The 18,439-nt window shown below is 37.3% G+C and overlaps 1 protein-coding gene across 7 annotated transcripts in view; it reads left to right on the top strand.

Annotated features, from left to right (window-relative positions):
* Positions 1-18,439, top strand: part of ST7L (suppression of tumorigenicity 7 like) — a 97,932-nt gene that overhangs the window by 46,603 nt on the left and 32,890 nt on the right. For 6 of the 7 annotated variants that reach the window (XM_025370050.1, XM_025371595.1, XM_025373506.1 and 3 more), the window contains one exon: positions 17,577-17,727. The exons of the other annotated variant lie outside the window; for it this stretch is intronic. In XM_025370050.1, the coding sequence (XP_025225835.1) occupies positions 17,577-17,727 (151 nt within the window). The remainder of the gene's footprint in view (positions 1-17,576; positions 17,728-18,439) is intronic. 7 annotated transcript variants of the gene reach the window in all.

The raw sequence follows: 18,439 nt of genomic DNA, 5'->3' as shown, positions 1-18,439 counted from the left end.
GCAGGAGAATCGCTTGAGTCCTAGAGACGAAGGTTGCAGTGAGCCGAGATCGCCCCCACTGCACTCCAGCTTGGGCTACAGAGTGAGTCTCCATCTCAAAAAAAAAAAAAAAAAAAAAAGACAGTGTCTTGCTCTTATGCCCAGGCTGGAGTGCAGTGGCGCCTTCTTGGCCCACTGCAACCTCCGCCTCCTAGGCTTAAGCAATCTGCCTGCCTCAGCCTCCCAAAGAGCTGGGATTACAGGTATGAGCAAACGCGTGCCTGGCTCTGGATTTATAAATGAGTTAAAGAGTGGTCTCTGTTTGTTTATTCTCTGGAATAATTTGTATAAAATTAGAATTATTTCTGTCCTAAATGATTAGTAAATTTGTTATTCAAGCCATCTGATTCTTCAGTTTTCTTTGTGAGAAGACTTTGAGTTACAAATTTCATTTCTTTAATAGTTTAATTATAAATTCAATTTCTAAGCATATCATAACTATTGAAATTTTTTGTTTCTTATGTTAGTTTTTGGTAAGTTGTATTTTTCTAAAAATTTATTTCATCAAAATTTTCAAATGTATTGACATAAAGTATTCATAAAATCCTTTTATTGCCATATTAGTATTTGCAGGATTAGTTGTAATACCCAATTTTTGATGTCTTTTTTTTTTTTTTTTGAGATGGAATTTTGCTCTTGTCGCCCAGGCTAGAATGCAATGGCGCGATCTCAGCTCACTGCAACCTCCACCTCCCTGGGTCAAGCGATTCTCTTGCCTCAGCCTCCTGAGTAGCTGGTATTACAGGCATGCACCACCACACCCAGCTAATTTTATATTTTTAGTTGAGACGGGATTTCTCCATATTGGTCAGGCTGGTCTCGGACTCCCAACTTCAGGTGATCAGCCCGCCTCGGCCTCCCAAAGTGCTGAGATTACAGGCATGAGCCACGGCACCTGGCCCCACTTTTTAATTCCTAACATTGGCTAGTTTTATTTTTCTTGATCAAATTCCTTAGGGTTTTGTCAATCTTACTTGTTTTTGCCAAGAACTTAGCTCTGGCTTTGTTGATTTTTTTCTACTATTTATTTTCTGTTTCATTCACTTCTGCTCTTTATTGCCTTCCTTCAAGTTAATTTGAGTTTATTTTATTTTAATTTCCTGTGTCTTCTCACATAGGTACTTAACTATGTAATTTTCAGACTTTCTTCTGATATACCCAGTTAAATCTAGAAACTTCTCTCAACACAATTTTAACTGCATACTATAGCAACATTTTTTACATAATTTAGTTCAGAATATTTTCTTTAAAAAAATTTAAATTCTCTAAAAACAATTTTAACTGCATACTATAGCAACATTTTTTACATAATTTAGTTCAAAATATTTTCTTTAAAAAAAAAATAGAGGATCTCCACATGTTGCCCAGACTGGTCTTGAACTCCTGGCCTCAAGCATCCTCCCTCCTCAGCCTCCCAAAGTGCTGGGATTACAGGTGTGAGCCACCTCCCTTGGCCCAAAATATTTTATAATTTGTTTATAATTTCCTCTTTGATTTAGAGTTATATTTATTCCATGAAGATAGATATAATAAACAAAAGATTTTCTTTAAATTTTTTTTCCTCTTTTTCTTTTTTCTGCTTTGCTCATGTTGAGAAACAATAGATTTCCAAAGTAGATGAAACAGCCTTCTATTGAAAGAAGATGTCAACTAAGACTTTCATAGCTAGAGAGGAGAAGTTGTCCTGGCTTCAGAGCTTCAAAGGACAAGCTGACTCTCTTCTTAGAGGCTAATGCAGCTGGAGACTTTAAGTTGAAGCCAGTGCTTGCTTACCATTCCAAAAATCCTACGGCCTTTAAGAATTATGCTAAATCTTCTCTGTCTGTGCTCTATAAATGGAACAATAAAGCCTGGATGACAGCACATCTGTTTGTAGCATGGTTTACACACCATTTTAGGCCCACTGTTGAGACTACTGCTCAGACATGATTGCTTTTAAAATATTACTGCTCATTGACAATGTACCTAGCCACCCAGGAGCTCTGATGGAGATGTACAAGGAGATTAATGTTTTCATAACTGATAACACAACAGCCATTCTGCAACCCACAGATCAAGGAGTCATTTTGACTTGGAAGTCCTATTATTTTAGAAATACATTTAGTAAGGCCATAGGTCCCATATATAGTGATTCCTCTGGTGGATCTGGGCAAAGTAACTTTTATATGCCATGGGAAACCGAAAAATTTGTGTGACTTGCTTTATTTTGATATTCGCTTTATTGCAGTGGTCTGGAAGTGAACTTGCAGTACGTCCAAGATGTGTCTATGGTTACAAACATGAATTTTGGGATATATAAAATATGCTTCAATAAAACTATAGAGGCTGGGCGTGGTGGCTCACACCTGTAATCCCAGCCCTTTGGGAGGCCGAAGCGGGTGGATAATCTGAGGTCAGGAGTTCGAGACCAGCCTGACCAACATGGAGAAACCCCGTCTCTACTAAAAATACAAAATTAGCCAGGCGTGGTGGCGCATGCCTGTAACCCCAGCTACTTGGGAGACTGAGGCAGGAGAATCACTTGAACCTGGGAGGTGGGGATTGCAGTGAGCCGAGATCGCACCATTGCACTCCAACCTGGGCAACAAGAGTGAAACTCTGTCTCAAATAAATAAATAAAACTATATATATATATATATATACACACACACACACATACATACACACATATACACTTTAACATTTTAGCATCATTTTTATTTATAGGTAGAAATTTACCCATTTTCCCCTCAATTAAATATCAAAGCACTTGACAATTCAGCTATTTCAAAATATCCAGCTAAGTAGAGTGATGCTATAAACTGATATTATTGTTTGTAGATAGACCCTTTAAGCCAAGTGTCATCAAACACAATAATTATTAAGGTTTTTGGAGAATTTGTTTTTCTTTGAGACAGTCTCACTCTGTCACCCAGGCTGGAGTGCAGTGGGGTGATCTCGGCTCACTGCAACCTTCACCTCCCGGGTTCAAGCAGTTCTCCTGCCTCAGCCTCCTGAGTAGCTGGGACCACAGGCGTGCGCCCCCACGCCCAGCTAATTTTTGTATTTTTAGTAGAGATGGGGTTTCACCCTGTTGGCCAGGCTGGTCTCAAACTCCTGACCTCAAGTGGCCCACCCACCTTGGCCCCGCTAAGTGCTGGGATTACAGGCATGAGCCACCATGCCCAGCCAGATTTTTGGAGAAATTTTAAGCTTCACCAACTTGAATAATATCTCACTTAAATAACATTGATGTTATATGAACTGGGAGAGCTCTGGAATTTGTGGTTGGCTGTTTTTGCTAGGGTTTTACAATTGATGAAGTATGTACAGACTCCTCTTTTTCTCCTGTTAATGGTCTCTATTCCTGACTGTCAGCTGGAAGCAAGCAAACAAAGGGATTTAGGGGTTTTCTTCTTCACAGTTCAATTGTGAGTCATGATAACTTACTCAACCTAAGTAACAGTGACATTTCAAATATATGTGTATACATATTTTATTCTCTCAAATTTATTATGCAAATGGTTGTATGCATCTTAGCAGTAAAATGACAAAGGATATAGCTGTTTTAGCAGGAAATATTTTTGGCAACTTTCCACATAACTGCAACAGAAATGGCTGTAGGTCTAGAGCTATGCAATTTGTTAAAGCTGGAAACTATTAGAAGTGCAATAGAGAAATATCATCTACATTTCTTCAGGCAATGAATTTGCTTTTAGGTATTTCATTAATATTGATAGCTTGTATAGTTTTTTTTATTCTACTAAATGAATTTCAGTGTATAGTAACTGATAGTACCACAGTAAAAAAATTAGAACAGCGTGTGTTCATGGTTTTTGACTTATTTTTCATTATTGAGCTATGGCTTTGGCTCAGTAAACTTTTTTTTTAGTTGCCAAACACGAAAAAGGTTGTGTATCTTTCAGCTACTACATGAATTGTCAGTTTTATTTTCAGTAGAAAATGTTCCATATATTCTAAATATTCCACAGCATTCTGTTTCATTCATTCTGGTATCTCACACTTTTCTTATCCAGCCATCAAATGGTTTTATAGACACTGTCTTTTTTTTTTTTTTTTTTGAGATGGAGTCTTCCTCTGTCACACAGGCTGGAATGCAGTGGTGCGATTTCAGCTCACTGCAACTTCCACCTCCCAAGTTCAAGTGATTCTCTTGCCTCAGCCTCCTGAGTAGCTGGGACTACAGGCGCGTGCCACATGCCCGGCTAATTTTTTGTATTTTTAGTAGAGATGGGGTTTCACCGTGTTAGCCAGGATGGTCTCAATCTCCTGACCTCGTGATCCGCCCGCCTCGGCCTTCCATAGTGCTGGGATTACAGGCGTGAGCCACTGCACCCGGCCGATACTGTCTTTTTTATTCAGATAATTTACATACTATAAAATTCGCTTTTAAAGGATATAATTCAGTGCTTTTTAGTATATTAACAAGGTTGTAAAATCATTACCACTATTTAATTCTGGAATCTTTTCCAGAAAGAAGTACCTGTTAATAGTCACCCCCCATTCCCTCGCAACCACTTATCTACTTTCTGTCTTTATGCATTTGCCTATTCTGGAGTTTTCATATGAATTGAATCATATAATGGTGGCCTTTTGTGTCAGACTTCTTTCACTTAGCATAATGTAGCATGTGTCAGTACTTCCTTCATTTTATGGCTGAATACTATTCCATCGTACCACATTTTGTTTATACATTCAACTGATGGACATTTGGGTTGGTTTCACTTTTTGACTAGCATGAATAATGCTGTTGTGAATATTCATGTACAAGTTTTTGTGTGGACATAGATTTTTCACTTCTCTCGAGTATACACCTAGAAGTGGAACTGATAGATCGTAAATAATTCTGTTTAATTTTTTGAGAGACTGCCAAACTGTTTTGCAGAGTAACTGCATTATTTTACATTCCCTCAGCAATGTGTGAGTTCCAGTTTCTCTACATTTGTCTAAACACTTATTATTATCTGTCTTTTTTATTATAGTTATCCCAATGGGTATGAAATGACATTTCATTGTAGTTTTGTTTTGTATTTCCCTAATGACTAATGATATTTGAGCATCACTTTAATATGTTTATTGGCTGTTTGTATTTTTCTTTGGACAGATATATGTTCAAGTTGCATATTTTTAAATTTTTATTTAATTTATATATTTTATTTATTTATTTATTTATTTATTTATTTATTTATAAGAGACAGGGTCTCCCTTTGTTGCCCAGGCTGATCTCAAACTCGTGGGCTCAAGGGATCCTCCTGCCTCAGCCTCCTGAAGTGCTAGGATTACAGGCTTAAGTCACTGTGCCTGGCCTAAATTTGTTGTTGTTGTTTTTTAAATTAAAGGTATTCTATTTATCTTTTTATTATAAGGTATTCTTTAACATTATTATTACATAGACCATTGACACTCTTGATTAATGTGATCCAGAACCATTGTGAATATCCATATTTGAAAATGCCACTATTACGTTTATTTTCACCTATGAAATGTAAACATGAGAATGGGTCACAAACCTTGCTGAGATACGGATACTGAAGAGGCTGCTAGATGTATTCATTAGGTACATCATTCACATGTGTGCACAAGCCTCAAAGCACATTATTCAAATTTGTGCCTTAGCAAAATGATGGCTGCTATAAATCATGGGTATTTAGAGCTCCCACAAAGAGTAGAAATTGTAAATGTTAGATCCATGAGTGTCAGTGATCTACTATAGATGTAACTATTCTTGGTATGACACTTCACGTATCAGTTAGAATAATGTTGTCCAACTTTAAGATCTAACAATAGCTTGCTGTAATATTTTGTTGAAGATTTTTAAAGTAAGCATACTACAGTTGAATTCTAAATTTTATTTTATGTTCAAATGTAAAATAATTCCTATTAAAAATCACAGAATGGATCCACATATATACTGTCATATGTGTGACAAAACATCCACATATATACTGTCAATTGATTTTTGACAAAAGCACCAATGCAATTCAATGGGGAAATGGAACTTCTTCAACAAATGGTACTAGAACATCTGGATATCTAAATGTGGTAGGGGAAATCATGAATTTTTTCACATAGCATACAGAAAAATTAATTTGAAATGTGTCGTTGATCTAAATTTAAAAACTAAAACTATACAACATCTAGACCAAAACATCTAAGACTAGCTTTGAAAGCTGGGGGTAAAGAAAGATTTCTTAGGACATAGAAGGCAATTATAAGAAAAGACAATTATAAATTGAACTTTATCAAAATTTTAAAAGTCTGCTCATCTTAGTGTTAAGAAGACAAAAAGGCAAGCCACGGACAGGAAAAAAATATTTGTAATATGTTTATCTGACAAAGGACTCATCTAAAATATATACATATAAAAAAACACAACATTAAAAAATGAGCAAAAGCCTTGAACAGATACTACAAAAGAAAATATTGGTATGTCCAGTAACACATAAAGAGATGTTTATATGAAGGTAAAATGAAGCAGGCAAAAAAAGAAAAGGTGTTAAACATCATTAGTTATCAGAAAAATGCAATATAAAATCATGAAGTAATACTTTCACATCTATCAGAATGACTAAAATTTAAAAGACTGATAAAATATCAGTAAGAATGTGGAAGTCAGAACTGTCATACATTGCTGCTAAGATTACAAAATGGTACAACCACTTTGGAAAACTGGCAATTTCTGATACAATTAAACATATCCTTCAACCTGTGATCCAGCAATCCTACTCCAAGGTATATACCCAAGAGAAATGAAATCATATGTCCATAAGAAGAGTTGAACATGAATATCATAGCAGTTTTATTTATAATAGCCCCAAACTAGAAACAATCCCAATGTCTTTCAACAGGTAAATAGATAAATAAGTTACAATACAGTGGTATTCAGCAATAAAAAGACCTACTGATACAAGCAAAACATGAATAAAACCAAAAATATGACATATAAACAAGTACATACTGAATGTTTTCGTTTATGTGAAGTTCAAGAAAAGGCAAAAAGTGATCTGTGGTGGTAGAAATGAAAACACTGTTTGCCTCAGGTGGTCAGGTGAGACATTAACTGGAAAGGAGGACTCCCTGGAGTGAAAGAAGATATCTCGATGGCCAGGTGCAGTGTCTCACGCCTGTAATCCCAGCACTTTGGGAGGCTGAGGCGGGCGGATCACAAGGTCAGGAGTTTGAGACCAGCCTGGCCAGCATGGTGAAACCCCATCTCTACTAAAAATACAAAAAATTAGCTGAGCATGGTGGGATGCACCTGTAGTCCCAGCTACTCAGGAGGCTGCAGCAGGAGAATCACTTGAACCCAGGAGGCAGAGGTTGCAGTGAGCCTGTATCACGCCACTGCACTCCAGCCTGGGTGACGGAGCAAGACTCTGTCTCAAAAAAAAAAAAAAAAAAGGAAGAAAAAAAAATAAAAGAAAATATGTCTTGATTTGGGCATTACTTATCTACATTTGTCAAAACTCATCAAGCTGCATATTTAAGATCTATGTATTTAAAATTATACCTCAATAAAGAAAAAAGAATTTGACTTAGCATGGAAAGCATTGTAAAAATATAATGCCTTCTGATTAAATTAGATAATGTATGTGAAGTGTTTAACACGGTGTCTGAGTGTCAGGCAATATTATTGATGATCATGGTGGTTGTCACTTTATTTCTGTTGCCTTTTTTTTTTTTCTTTTTTTTTGAGACAGGGTTTTGTTCTGTCATCCAGGCTGGAGTGCAGTAGCATGATCATGACTCACTGCAGCCTCAGCCTGGTGGGCTCAAGTTATCCTCCCACCTAAGCCTTCTGTGTAGCTGGGACTACAGGTGCATGCCACCCAGCTAATTTTTGTATTTTTTGTAGAGATGGGGTTTTGCCATTTGCCCAGGCTGGTCTCGAACTCCTGGGCCCAAGCAGTTCACCCGCCTTGGCCTCCCAAAGTGCTGGGATTACAGGCATGAGCCATTGTGCATGGCCCATCTTCTTTGAGTTGTTCCAGTGTTTGCTTCTTTGTGGATGTTATTTTAGTGCTTGTAGCCTTGGAATGTATAAGGTTTGGGGGAATTCCTTTGTTGAGATGAGGTAATGGTGAAGATATTGAAAACAGTTAGGAATTAACTAATTTGAATTAGCTAATAACATAATCATAGTTAGGTAATAACTAATTTAAATTAGTTACAATACCCTGAAAACAGTTTATTTGTGTCTTACAGAAGAAGCCCTTCGGGCAAGAGTAAAGTAGAGCAGTAAGAAACAAAACAATAACAAAAGTATGTTTAGTAAATCCCTGTAACTGGAGTACATATTTAGGAATAGGTTATCTGTAACATTTAAAAGTTACTATTTTGGCTGGACTTGGTGGCTCACACCTGCAGTCCCAGCACTTTGGGAGGCTGAGATGGGTGGATCATTTGAGGTTAGGCGTTTGAGACCAGCCTGGCCAACATGGTGAAACCCTGTCTCTACTAAAAATATTTTTTTAAAAAATGAGCCAGACATGGTGGTGGGCGCCTGTAGTCCCAGCTACTTGGGAAACTGAGGCAAGAGAATCATTTGAACCTGGGAGGCAGAGGTTGCAGTGAGCCGAGATCGCACCATTGCACTCCAGCCTGGGCAACAAGAGCAAAGCTCCGTCTCAATAATAATAATCAAATAAAAATTACTATTTCTTATTTTACAATAAAACTGTTTTTAGTGTTGTGCTGCCAAGAAAGTAGACTATACCTGGAGACTTTTACGTGCAGGGAAAGTTTTAAAAATAAATTGATGCGTAGAAAGTAAAATCTGTTCTGGTTGATCAGAAATGGAAGCCCATAGAATGTTACAAGTCTTATCCACCCTAGAAGATAGTAGCTCTTTTTTTTTTTTTTGAGATGGAGTTTTGCCTTGTTGCCCAGGCTAGAGTGCAATGGCACCATCTCGGCTCACTGCAACCTCTGCCTCCTGGGTTCAAACAATTCTCCTGCCTCAGCCTCCCAAGTAGCTGGGATTATAGGTGCCCGCCACCACACCTGGCCAATTTTTGTATTTTTAGTAGAGATGGGGTTTCACTATGTTGGCCAGTCTGGTCTTGAACCCCTGACCTCAGGTCATCCACCCTCCTTGGCCTCCCAAAGTGCTGAGCCACTGTGCCTGGCTGATAGTAGCTCTTTAGCAGCAGGCTTGCATTTCATTGGCTAAACTACTTATATCATAGCGCCGGCATATATAAAAGATAAAAGGGAAACAGGTGCTCAGTTGACATTCCGAGTGGCATAGCAGGAGTAAAGAGAGCAAAGGAGAAGTGGTGTTGAAGTCTGTGACCCAGACTTAGAGCACAATGAAACCTTTGCCTTTCCCTTGTGTTGTACTGTGGCCTAAGTAGAAGAGTTGAGATATGAAATGCTTATATCTTGAGGTGTGGCTCTGTAGGATGATGTGGAAAGGAGGTTTCTTGTAGCAAATGTCCTCTCCAGCCTCCTTTCCTTTTCCCTTCAGTATAAGTCACTTTACTTTGCTCCTGAAACTGTTACGTAGTATTATGTTTTCTTTCAGTTGATTCACCTAGCAGTTCTGTTTGTTTTCTATATGAGAACTGTCTTTAGTCTCCCCCAATACATACCAATGTGGACTCTGCATTCGCCCTGCCTGTCCAATCTCATAGAATGTGCACTGAGAAAACTAATTGCAGAGATAAATTGGTTCTTTGTGTGCATGACTGATCAAGAGCAAAGTACCTTAATTTCAGATGCCTTCAGAGAGATTTTTCTTTAACCTCTGCTTTTAAGACGAAGATTATAAAGCATTATCATTACTTCAGGTCAGAATTATATTGCTTTTGGTCAAAAGCTGTTGTAAGATTTACAAAGTAATAGAAAAGAGTAATCTAAAGATAAATTATAAAGATCAAAGCAGTTCAAAATTAAAGTAAATTTGAGTGTAAGCATAGATAGGGCTTTAGAGTCATAAAAGAAACCACTAGACCATACATCATTATGTCTTTTTAACCATAGCTTCCAAAGGAGCCTTAATAATTTTATTTTTAGTGAAAAGCAAGAGGCTAAACTCTCTTGTTTTACTCATTTGAATGTATTGTTCATAGTTGATTGTTAGTTAAAATTGTCCCAAGCAATTTCTCATTACAGACACAATAGGCTGATTCAGAGGTAATATGGAAGGTCCGATAGCACATAGTAGCTCCCAGCTTTGGTTTGTGTCATCAGCTATATTTTATTTTCTGATAATTTCCAAATCTGTGTCTTTTATCTCTGGCTTCTTTCTTTGTCCGTTGACTTAGCATTTTCATCTAGTTGTGGAAGTCACATGATAGGTACCTCAAACACTTTAATGTGTCTCAAACAGAATTTTTAAAATTTGTTAAGTCTTTTCTTCAAACTGCCAAACTGCCTCTCGCTTATTTCTATATTTTGATTTATGGCTTCATTATCCTCTTCATTAACCCTTACCTCTGCCATTTCCAAATTACCAACTCATATTATAACCTTTGAAATGTTTTTCAGATCTAGCCATCTATCTCATCCCCCCGTCACTGACCCTTGTTTGCCATCATTACCTGTACTTTTAAAATATGTTGTTATTATTATTATTATAACAAAAGTAATAGGTACTTTTAAAAAATTCAGACTCTTCAGACGTTTACCGAGTGGAAACCTCCTGTTCTCTCCCTCCCAATTGTACTTCTCTGAAGTAACCACCTGCTACTGTTTGGTGTATATATTGGCAGACATTTTCTATGCATTACTAAACATATAGACATAGATATAGAAAGAATCTCAAATACTTTACCATCTCTTGTGTGGACTATTAGAACAGATTCCTCACTCATCTTTCTGCCATCAGCCCTTCTCCATTCCAGCTATTGCCAGAGTTATCTACCTAAATAGCAAGTCTTAAAAGACCTCTGCTTGATCCCAGTTGCCTACAGGATAAGGACCAACCTCTTAGTATTACACCTATAAAAGTCCTTCATATTCTGGGCCAGTATCTGTCTCCAGCCTTACTCTTTGCCAGTTCTGCTTTGCTCATTATGTCCATTGTCACTGTTCCCTGGATTGGTCATGCCTCAACATATCCCACTGCCATTGTCTTCTCTACCTGGCAAATTTCTACTCATTCTTTAAGACCCTGCTCATCTGTTGTCTCCTTTATAAGGAGTTTTTTTCTAGTTTTCCCAAGAAGAGATAACGGCTTTCTCTTCTCTGTTTCTTCAGTACCTCAATCATATTTTTTTTTTCTAATTGGTCTGTTTATATGTTTCTCCCTTAGTTCCCTGTGAACAAAAGCAGGGCGCTTGTCTTATCATTTAATGTCGAATACTCTTCCTAGTCTATATAGACACTCAGTAAACACTGGGAAACAGACATGTCTGTAGTTTAGAACTGCATTGCTTTAAAAGTCTATCTAAGTTAAAGAAAGTAGGCTGGGCACAGCAGCTCACACCTGTAATCCCAGCACTTCAAGAGGCCAAGGTGAGAGGATCACTTGAGCCCAGGAGTTAGAAACCAGCCTGGGCAACATAGTGAAACCCTGTCTCTACAAAAATAAAAAATAAAAAAGTTAGCCAAATGTGGTGGTGTGTGCCTGTAGTCCCAGTTACTAAGAATGCTGAGGCAGGAGGATTGCTTGAGCCCAGGAGGTCGAGGCTGCAGTGAGCTATGATCGTACCGCTGCACTCCAGCCTGAGTGACAGAGTGAGTCCCTGTCTCAAAAAAAAAAAAAAAAAAAAAAGTAAAATTTTAGAACCATCATTTCTTGAAATTTTTAAGCCAGTTTACATAACTATTTTACAAGTTTTGCTTAATAATACCATTTTTTACCTTTTAAAGATGACAGTATGATTTTACCATGACCGTATTTACTATATTATGAAATAACTCAGCTTTAAATGTGATACCATACAACAATTAAAAATGTTAGATTGGCCGGGCGGCTCACGCCTGTAATCCCAGCACTTTGGGAGGCTGAGGCAGACGTATCACCTGAGGTCAGGAGTTCGATATCAGCCTGACCAACATGGTGAAACCCCATCTCTACTAAAAATACAAAATTAGCCAGGTGCGGTGGTGCATGCCTGTAATCCCAGCAACTCGGGAGGCTGAGGCAGGAGAATCACTTGAACCCAGGAGGCAGAGGTTGCGATGAGCCAAGATCATGCCATTGCACTCCAGTCTGGACAAGAGCAAAATTCCATCTTCAAAAAAAAAAGTTAGATCTGTATAGAGACAGGAAGGGAGGTACAAAATGTATTATGCATAAAAAAAGAAATCCAGACAAACATAAATCAGATTATTGTGTTTTGTTGTTGTTGTTGTTGTTGTTGTTTTAGGCAGGGACCTCAAACTTCTGAGGTCCAGCTATCCTCCTGCCTTAGCCTCCTGAGTAGCTGGGACTACAGGCATGTGCCACCATGCCCTGTCTTTAGTTTCTCTATTTTTTTTATTCTCCAAACATATTATTTTCTACTACTTAGCTTTGTTATGTTTCCATTTCTGTAGACTGAGCATATACTTTACTAAGCAGAAAAAAAAAACAAAAAAATCATCAGTCAGTTTTTAATCTTTTATATTCTTCTTAGAAAATTAAAGTCTGGATAGTAGAGTTTTTTGTTTTTATATTTGGTTTTAGTTTTCCCGGAGAATTAAAATATATCTTTGGTAAAAACTAAAATATAAATTTGAATTTGAAGACATTTCAGCTGTATTTATCAGATTAACTCAGTTAATAAGTTTTTTTTTTCTTTTCTTGAGATGTAGTTTCGCTCTTGTCACCCAGGCTGGAGTGCAATGGCACGATTTCAGCTTACTGCCACACCCACCTCCCGGGTTCAAGCAATTCTCCTGCCTCAGCCTCCCAGGTAGCTGAGATTATAGGTGCCCACCACCACGCCTGGCTAATTGTTTGTATTTTTAGTAGAGACGGGGTTTTACCATGTTGGCCAGGCTGATCTCGAACTCCTGACCTCAGGTGATCTGCCTGTCTCAGCCTCCCAAAGTGCTGGGATTACAGGTGTGAGCCACCATGCCTGGCCAATAAGTATTTTAATACTTGCTTTTCGTGTAATATGCTAGGCGTGGTAGTACAATTTTAAGGATACGGTTTTTATAGTGTAGTAAGTTACAGCCTATGCTGGGTAGCGGAAATTCCTGAGTAGCAGTTTGTGAAGGAGATAAAATAATAATTTTATAATTTATACACCTTTTCCTTAAATTGAAATTTTTCTCTTATATTTTGGGGGTCAACTTTTATTTCAGTGTCTAATCAGGAATTGAAAAATTGCTTTTCTGTTTTTGTTTTTGTTTTGAGACAGAGTCTTGCTCTGTCGCCCAGGCTGGAGTGCAGTGGCACGATCTCAGTTCACTGCAAACTCCACCTCCCGGGCTCACACCATTCTCCTGCCTCAGCCTCCCAAGTAGCTACAGGCACCCGCCAGCACGCCCAGCTAATTTTTTGTATTTTTGGTAGAGACAAGGTTTCACTGTGTTAGCCAGGATGGTCTCGATCTCCTGACCTAGTGATCCACCTGCCTTGGCATCCCAAAGTGCTGGGATTACAGGTGTGAGCCACTGTGCCCAACCAAGGAAGATTTTTAAAATGATTAAATAGAAAATATTTTTAATATAAAATCTTGAAGTATAATTTATTAATAAGTTTGCCATGTGTGTTTACCACCTGAATTATCACTTAGATTATTAAACAGTAAAAATTTAGGTATATAGTTGCTGTTTTAAAAAGTTTTTTTTTTTCGCCAGGCACAGTGGCTCATGCCTGTAATTCCAGCACTTTGGGAGGCTGAGGCGGGTGGATCACGAGGTCAGGAGTTCGAGACCAGCCTGACCAACATAGTGAAACCCCGTCTCTACTAAAAATACAAAAATTAGCCTGGCATCGTGGCTCGTGCCTGTAGTCCCAGCTACTTGGGAGGCTGAGGCAGGAGAATGACTGGAACCCGGGAGGCAGAAGTTGTGGTGAGCCAAGATTGAGCCACTGCACTCCAGCCTGGACAACAGAGCAAGACTCCATCTCAAAAAAAATAAATAAAAGTGTTTTTTCACATCAAATTGATATTTTTTGTAATATAAGTTTTACTGAATAATTGTTAACTGAATATCTTTGCTTACATTTGTTAAATGGTTACGAATATACTAAATACTTAACGTGTTGGAGTTTAAGGTTTCTGAGTTCTAAAATTCACTGAAAATGATTTGGGATATTTTGTCTCTTGTCTGTGAAATGAAACAGAATTTTAATAGAAAGAACCTGGTTAAGTATTATGCAGTTTTCTTCTGAAAACTCAGTATTCTTTTTATGATGACAATTCCACTGTGATTGCCACATTTTCTTTGCTTCCTACTGAAGAAGCTCTTAGTGCGCTTGCAAAGAACATAAGGAGTCATGTCAGAGGTCAGCTATTTGAGTCCATTTTCCCACAGCCGCCTGGTGCGAGTGATCTTTTACTGTGTTTTAAAAAAATGGGCAAGGATTAGAGGGGATTAGAAAGAATATTACCCTCCTGAATATAGGCCCAAAGCACTAAGGGGAGAGAACCCAACCAGGCATCAAATGGGCTTTGCTTGACCAGGACACAACCTCTGCTGCATTCCTTTAAGAAACTGAATGGGAAATGTTAAGTCCCCAAACTGGATTAGTAAATAATCTCATAGTTTGTGACATCTGCTAAAATAAATTGATGAGCAGACTACATTCTTACACTTTGAGAAGAAAGCCAAAGACATCAAGAGTAAGAGTAATTAAAGATGGGCATTAAACTTAGTAATTGTTGGAAAGGTACATTTCATAAACCAAAAAATTATTTTAGATACAATATGAGGAGTACATGTATATTGATTAAATAAATTAAGGCTTAAATTTTGAAACCACTACAGCTTTTTGTTTTTAAGAGTCTTCCTAGAGTCTTATTGCTTGTAGCAGTTTTACAAAGTGTTTCACAAATTCAGCTCTTTAATTTATGTTATCCCATTAGTTTGTATAACAACCTGAGGAACTAGAATTTGAAATCTGAGAATGTATCTTTTGAAACACCTCTGGAATGTTTCTCTTTTTATATTTTATAAGAGAAGTTAACATAATTTGTATCTTATGACACATAATTTGATATCAAATTGTTTAGAACCAAAGAGGTAATTTCAAACCTATTCTAGAAGGGCAAGTGCATTCTGGTCTCAGTCTTTGGAGATAGTATTTAGCTAACTAAATAAGTTTTTAAAGGTTTTAAGTTGACTAATAGTAAAGATGCTGTACAAATAGTTAACTTTGTATCTTTCTACATATAACAAGTACATTTGATTGGTATAGCAACTGTGATTACACTGCTTTTGTTATAAATGATAATATTAGTACAAGTATTCTCATTAGGAGTTTACGATAGAATTTAGATTCATAACTGAAGAAGAATTGGTAGACTACAACTTCTTTAACAGGCACATTAAATGCATCCTGCACTGTGCTCTCTTGGTTCAGTGCCTTTATTCAAGATGGCCCTGTGCTTTGTTTATGTCCTCCTGCTGTTCTCCTCACTCCCCGGTCCGCTCATCCACATTCTACCTATCTGTAAATATCAGGTCAAATCCCATCAAGTGGTTTATTTCTAGCCCCTAAATCATAATACTTCCTAAACATAGAGTTATCATATGACTCAGCAATTCTACTCCATGGTACTTACTCAAGAGAAACAAAAACATATGTTCATTCTGAAACTTATACACAAGTGTTTATAACAACATTATTCATAATAGCCAAAAGCTAAAAACAACCAAATATCTGTCAGTTGGTGAATGGATAAACAGAACATATATACCATACATAAAATGCAGTATTATTCAGCCATAAGAAGAAATGAGGCACAAGTACCATGCATGCTACAAGGGTAAACCTTGAAAACATTATGCTAAGTGAAAGAAACCAGTCACAAAATGATTCCATTTGTATGAAATATTCAGAATAGGCAAATCTATAGAGATATAAGATAGATTGGTAGTTGCTTAAGGGGGTTGGGGGAGTAGGGGAGAAGTGAGTTGTGACTAAAGGGTACAGGATTTTCTTTTGAAGTGATGAAAATGTTCTAAAATTGACTTTGGCGATAGTTGCACATAGCTCTGAATATATTAAAAATCCTTGAATTGTATACTTTAAATGGGTGAATTCTAAGGTATGTGAATTACATCTCAATAAAGCCTGTTATTTAAAAACTAAATTTAAAAAATTAATACCTCTATCTGTATTCCCATATATTGCACTTTTTTTTTTCTTTTCTTTGTTTTTTTTTTTAGACAGAGTCTCTCTCTGTCGCCAGACTGGAGTGCAGTGGCTCAATCTTGGCTCACTGCAACCTCCGCCTCCCAGGTTCAAGCGATTTTCCTGCCTCAGCCTCCTGAGTAGCTGGGACTATAAGCAGGCACCACCACACTCAGCTAATTTTTGTATTTTTAGTAGAGATGGGGTTTCACCATGTTGGTCAGGATGATCTCCATCTCCTGACCTCATGATCCGCCCACCGCAGCCTCCCAAAGTGTTGGGATTATAGGCATGAGCCACTGCGCTTGGCCTTGTACGTTGTTTCTACCTCAGATAAAGTACTCACCAGAGTCTTGTTATAATTATTCACTTAAGAAATCTGTCTTTTCAATTGCATTTTGTAGCTCCAGAGAACAGGCAGAGTGTTCTTTGGTATTCCCTAACAACCATAGTGCTTTGAACTTAGTAAATATGAATTTAATTGAACTTTTCCACAATTAAGTTCTTTCACCTATAAAATGTAAATAAGAGAAAAAAGAATTGAATGTTGCCACAAATATTGTTCCAAAATTGGATTTCATAACTTTTATATTCTTCTTTTCAGTAGGAAATGGCTTAATTAAAAATAAAAAATAAATTTTAAAAATAAAAAATATGGGCTGGGCACGGTGGCTCAAGCCTGTAATCCCAGCACTTTGGGAGGCCGAGACAGGTGGATCACGAGGTCAAGAGATCTAGACCATCCTGGCTAACATGGTGAAACCCTGTCTCTACTAAAAATACAAAAAACTAGCCGGGCGAGGTGGCGGGCGCCTGTAGTCCCAGCTACTAGAGGAAGCTGAGGCAGGAGAATGGCATAAACCCAGGAGGCAGAGCTTGCAGTGAGCTGAGATCCGGCCACTGCACTCCAACCTGGGTGACAGAGCGAGACTCCGTCTCAAAAAAAAAAAAAAAAAAGTGTAATTTTTACATTTAATTCATTTTTGGAAAAATAAATAGTTGCTCTCATATTACCTCCTCAGCTCGAGTTTCCATTTTGTATTTAGCCAGGCCACACATATGCCATTTATCACCTTATTTTTACCTACAGAAATATTCTGGTTTTCATAATTTGCATATATAAGCATTTTATACACGTTTTCAGTAGAATCTTCATGTCATTTCAATTAGTTTTTAAAAAATCAGGTTGACTTTCTAACGCTTCGAATCTACAGTTTTATGGGTGTTTGAATTTAACACAGTTTAATTTTTCTTTTTTCTGTTGTGTGTGTATGTGTGTGTTTTACTTTTTCAGTATTTATTAGAGATGAAAAGTTTAATTTTACCTCCAGAACACATTCTGAAACGGGGTGACAGTGAAGCAATTGCCTATGCTTTCTTTCATCTTCAGCACTGGAAACGAATAGAAGGTGCTCTTAATCTGTTACAGTGTACATGGGAAGGCAGTAAGTATTCTTTTCCAAAAGGAACACTAATCTAACTATTCATTGCATTCACAGGCAGTCTTTTTAAATGAGATTGTCTGGGTTTCCATAAGGATTTGTTGTTCAGATTGGTTTCAAACGGTAATCAGTGATGAGATATTTGGTTTATTGGTAGAAATGCATAATGTTATATTGATCCCGCAAAAGCAGAGTGAGAAACTGTTATGGTGTTCTGCCATATGTTCATTTAAGTTACATATTTGTAAGGAAAGAGAATGAAAACTTGGCCCTTTGACTTACAATTTTTTAATGTGGTTGAGCTATTCTAATATTTTAAAAATTGGTCTCTTTTTGTTTTATTTTGTTTTCAGATGTATACAACATGGAGCTATTTTCTTCATAATTAATATCAACCTATTCTTTATTGTAAAATATATACAACATAAAATTTAGTTTTAACTATTTTAAGCATATAGTTCAGTGGCATTATGTACGTTCATAGTGTTGTACAAACATCACCATCATCCATCTACAGAACTTTTTCATTATCCCAAACTGAAATTCTGTACCCATTAAATAATAACTCCCCAGTCTTGCCTTCCTCAAGCCCGTGGCAGCCACCATTCTACTTTGTCTCTATGAGTTTGACTACTCTAGGTACCTCATGTAAGTGGAATTATGTAATTTTTGTTCTGTTTTGTTTGGCCTTTTTCACTTAGTATAATATCTTCGA

Source organism: Theropithecus gelada, chromosome 1, assembly GCF_003255815.1.
Source record: "Theropithecus gelada isolate Dixy chromosome 1, Tgel_1.0, whole genome shotgun sequence".
Classification (NCBI taxonomy): domain Eukaryota; kingdom Metazoa; phylum Chordata; class Mammalia; order Primates; family Cercopithecidae; genus Theropithecus; species Theropithecus gelada.
This window is presented reverse-complemented; position numbering and strand designations above follow the sequence as displayed.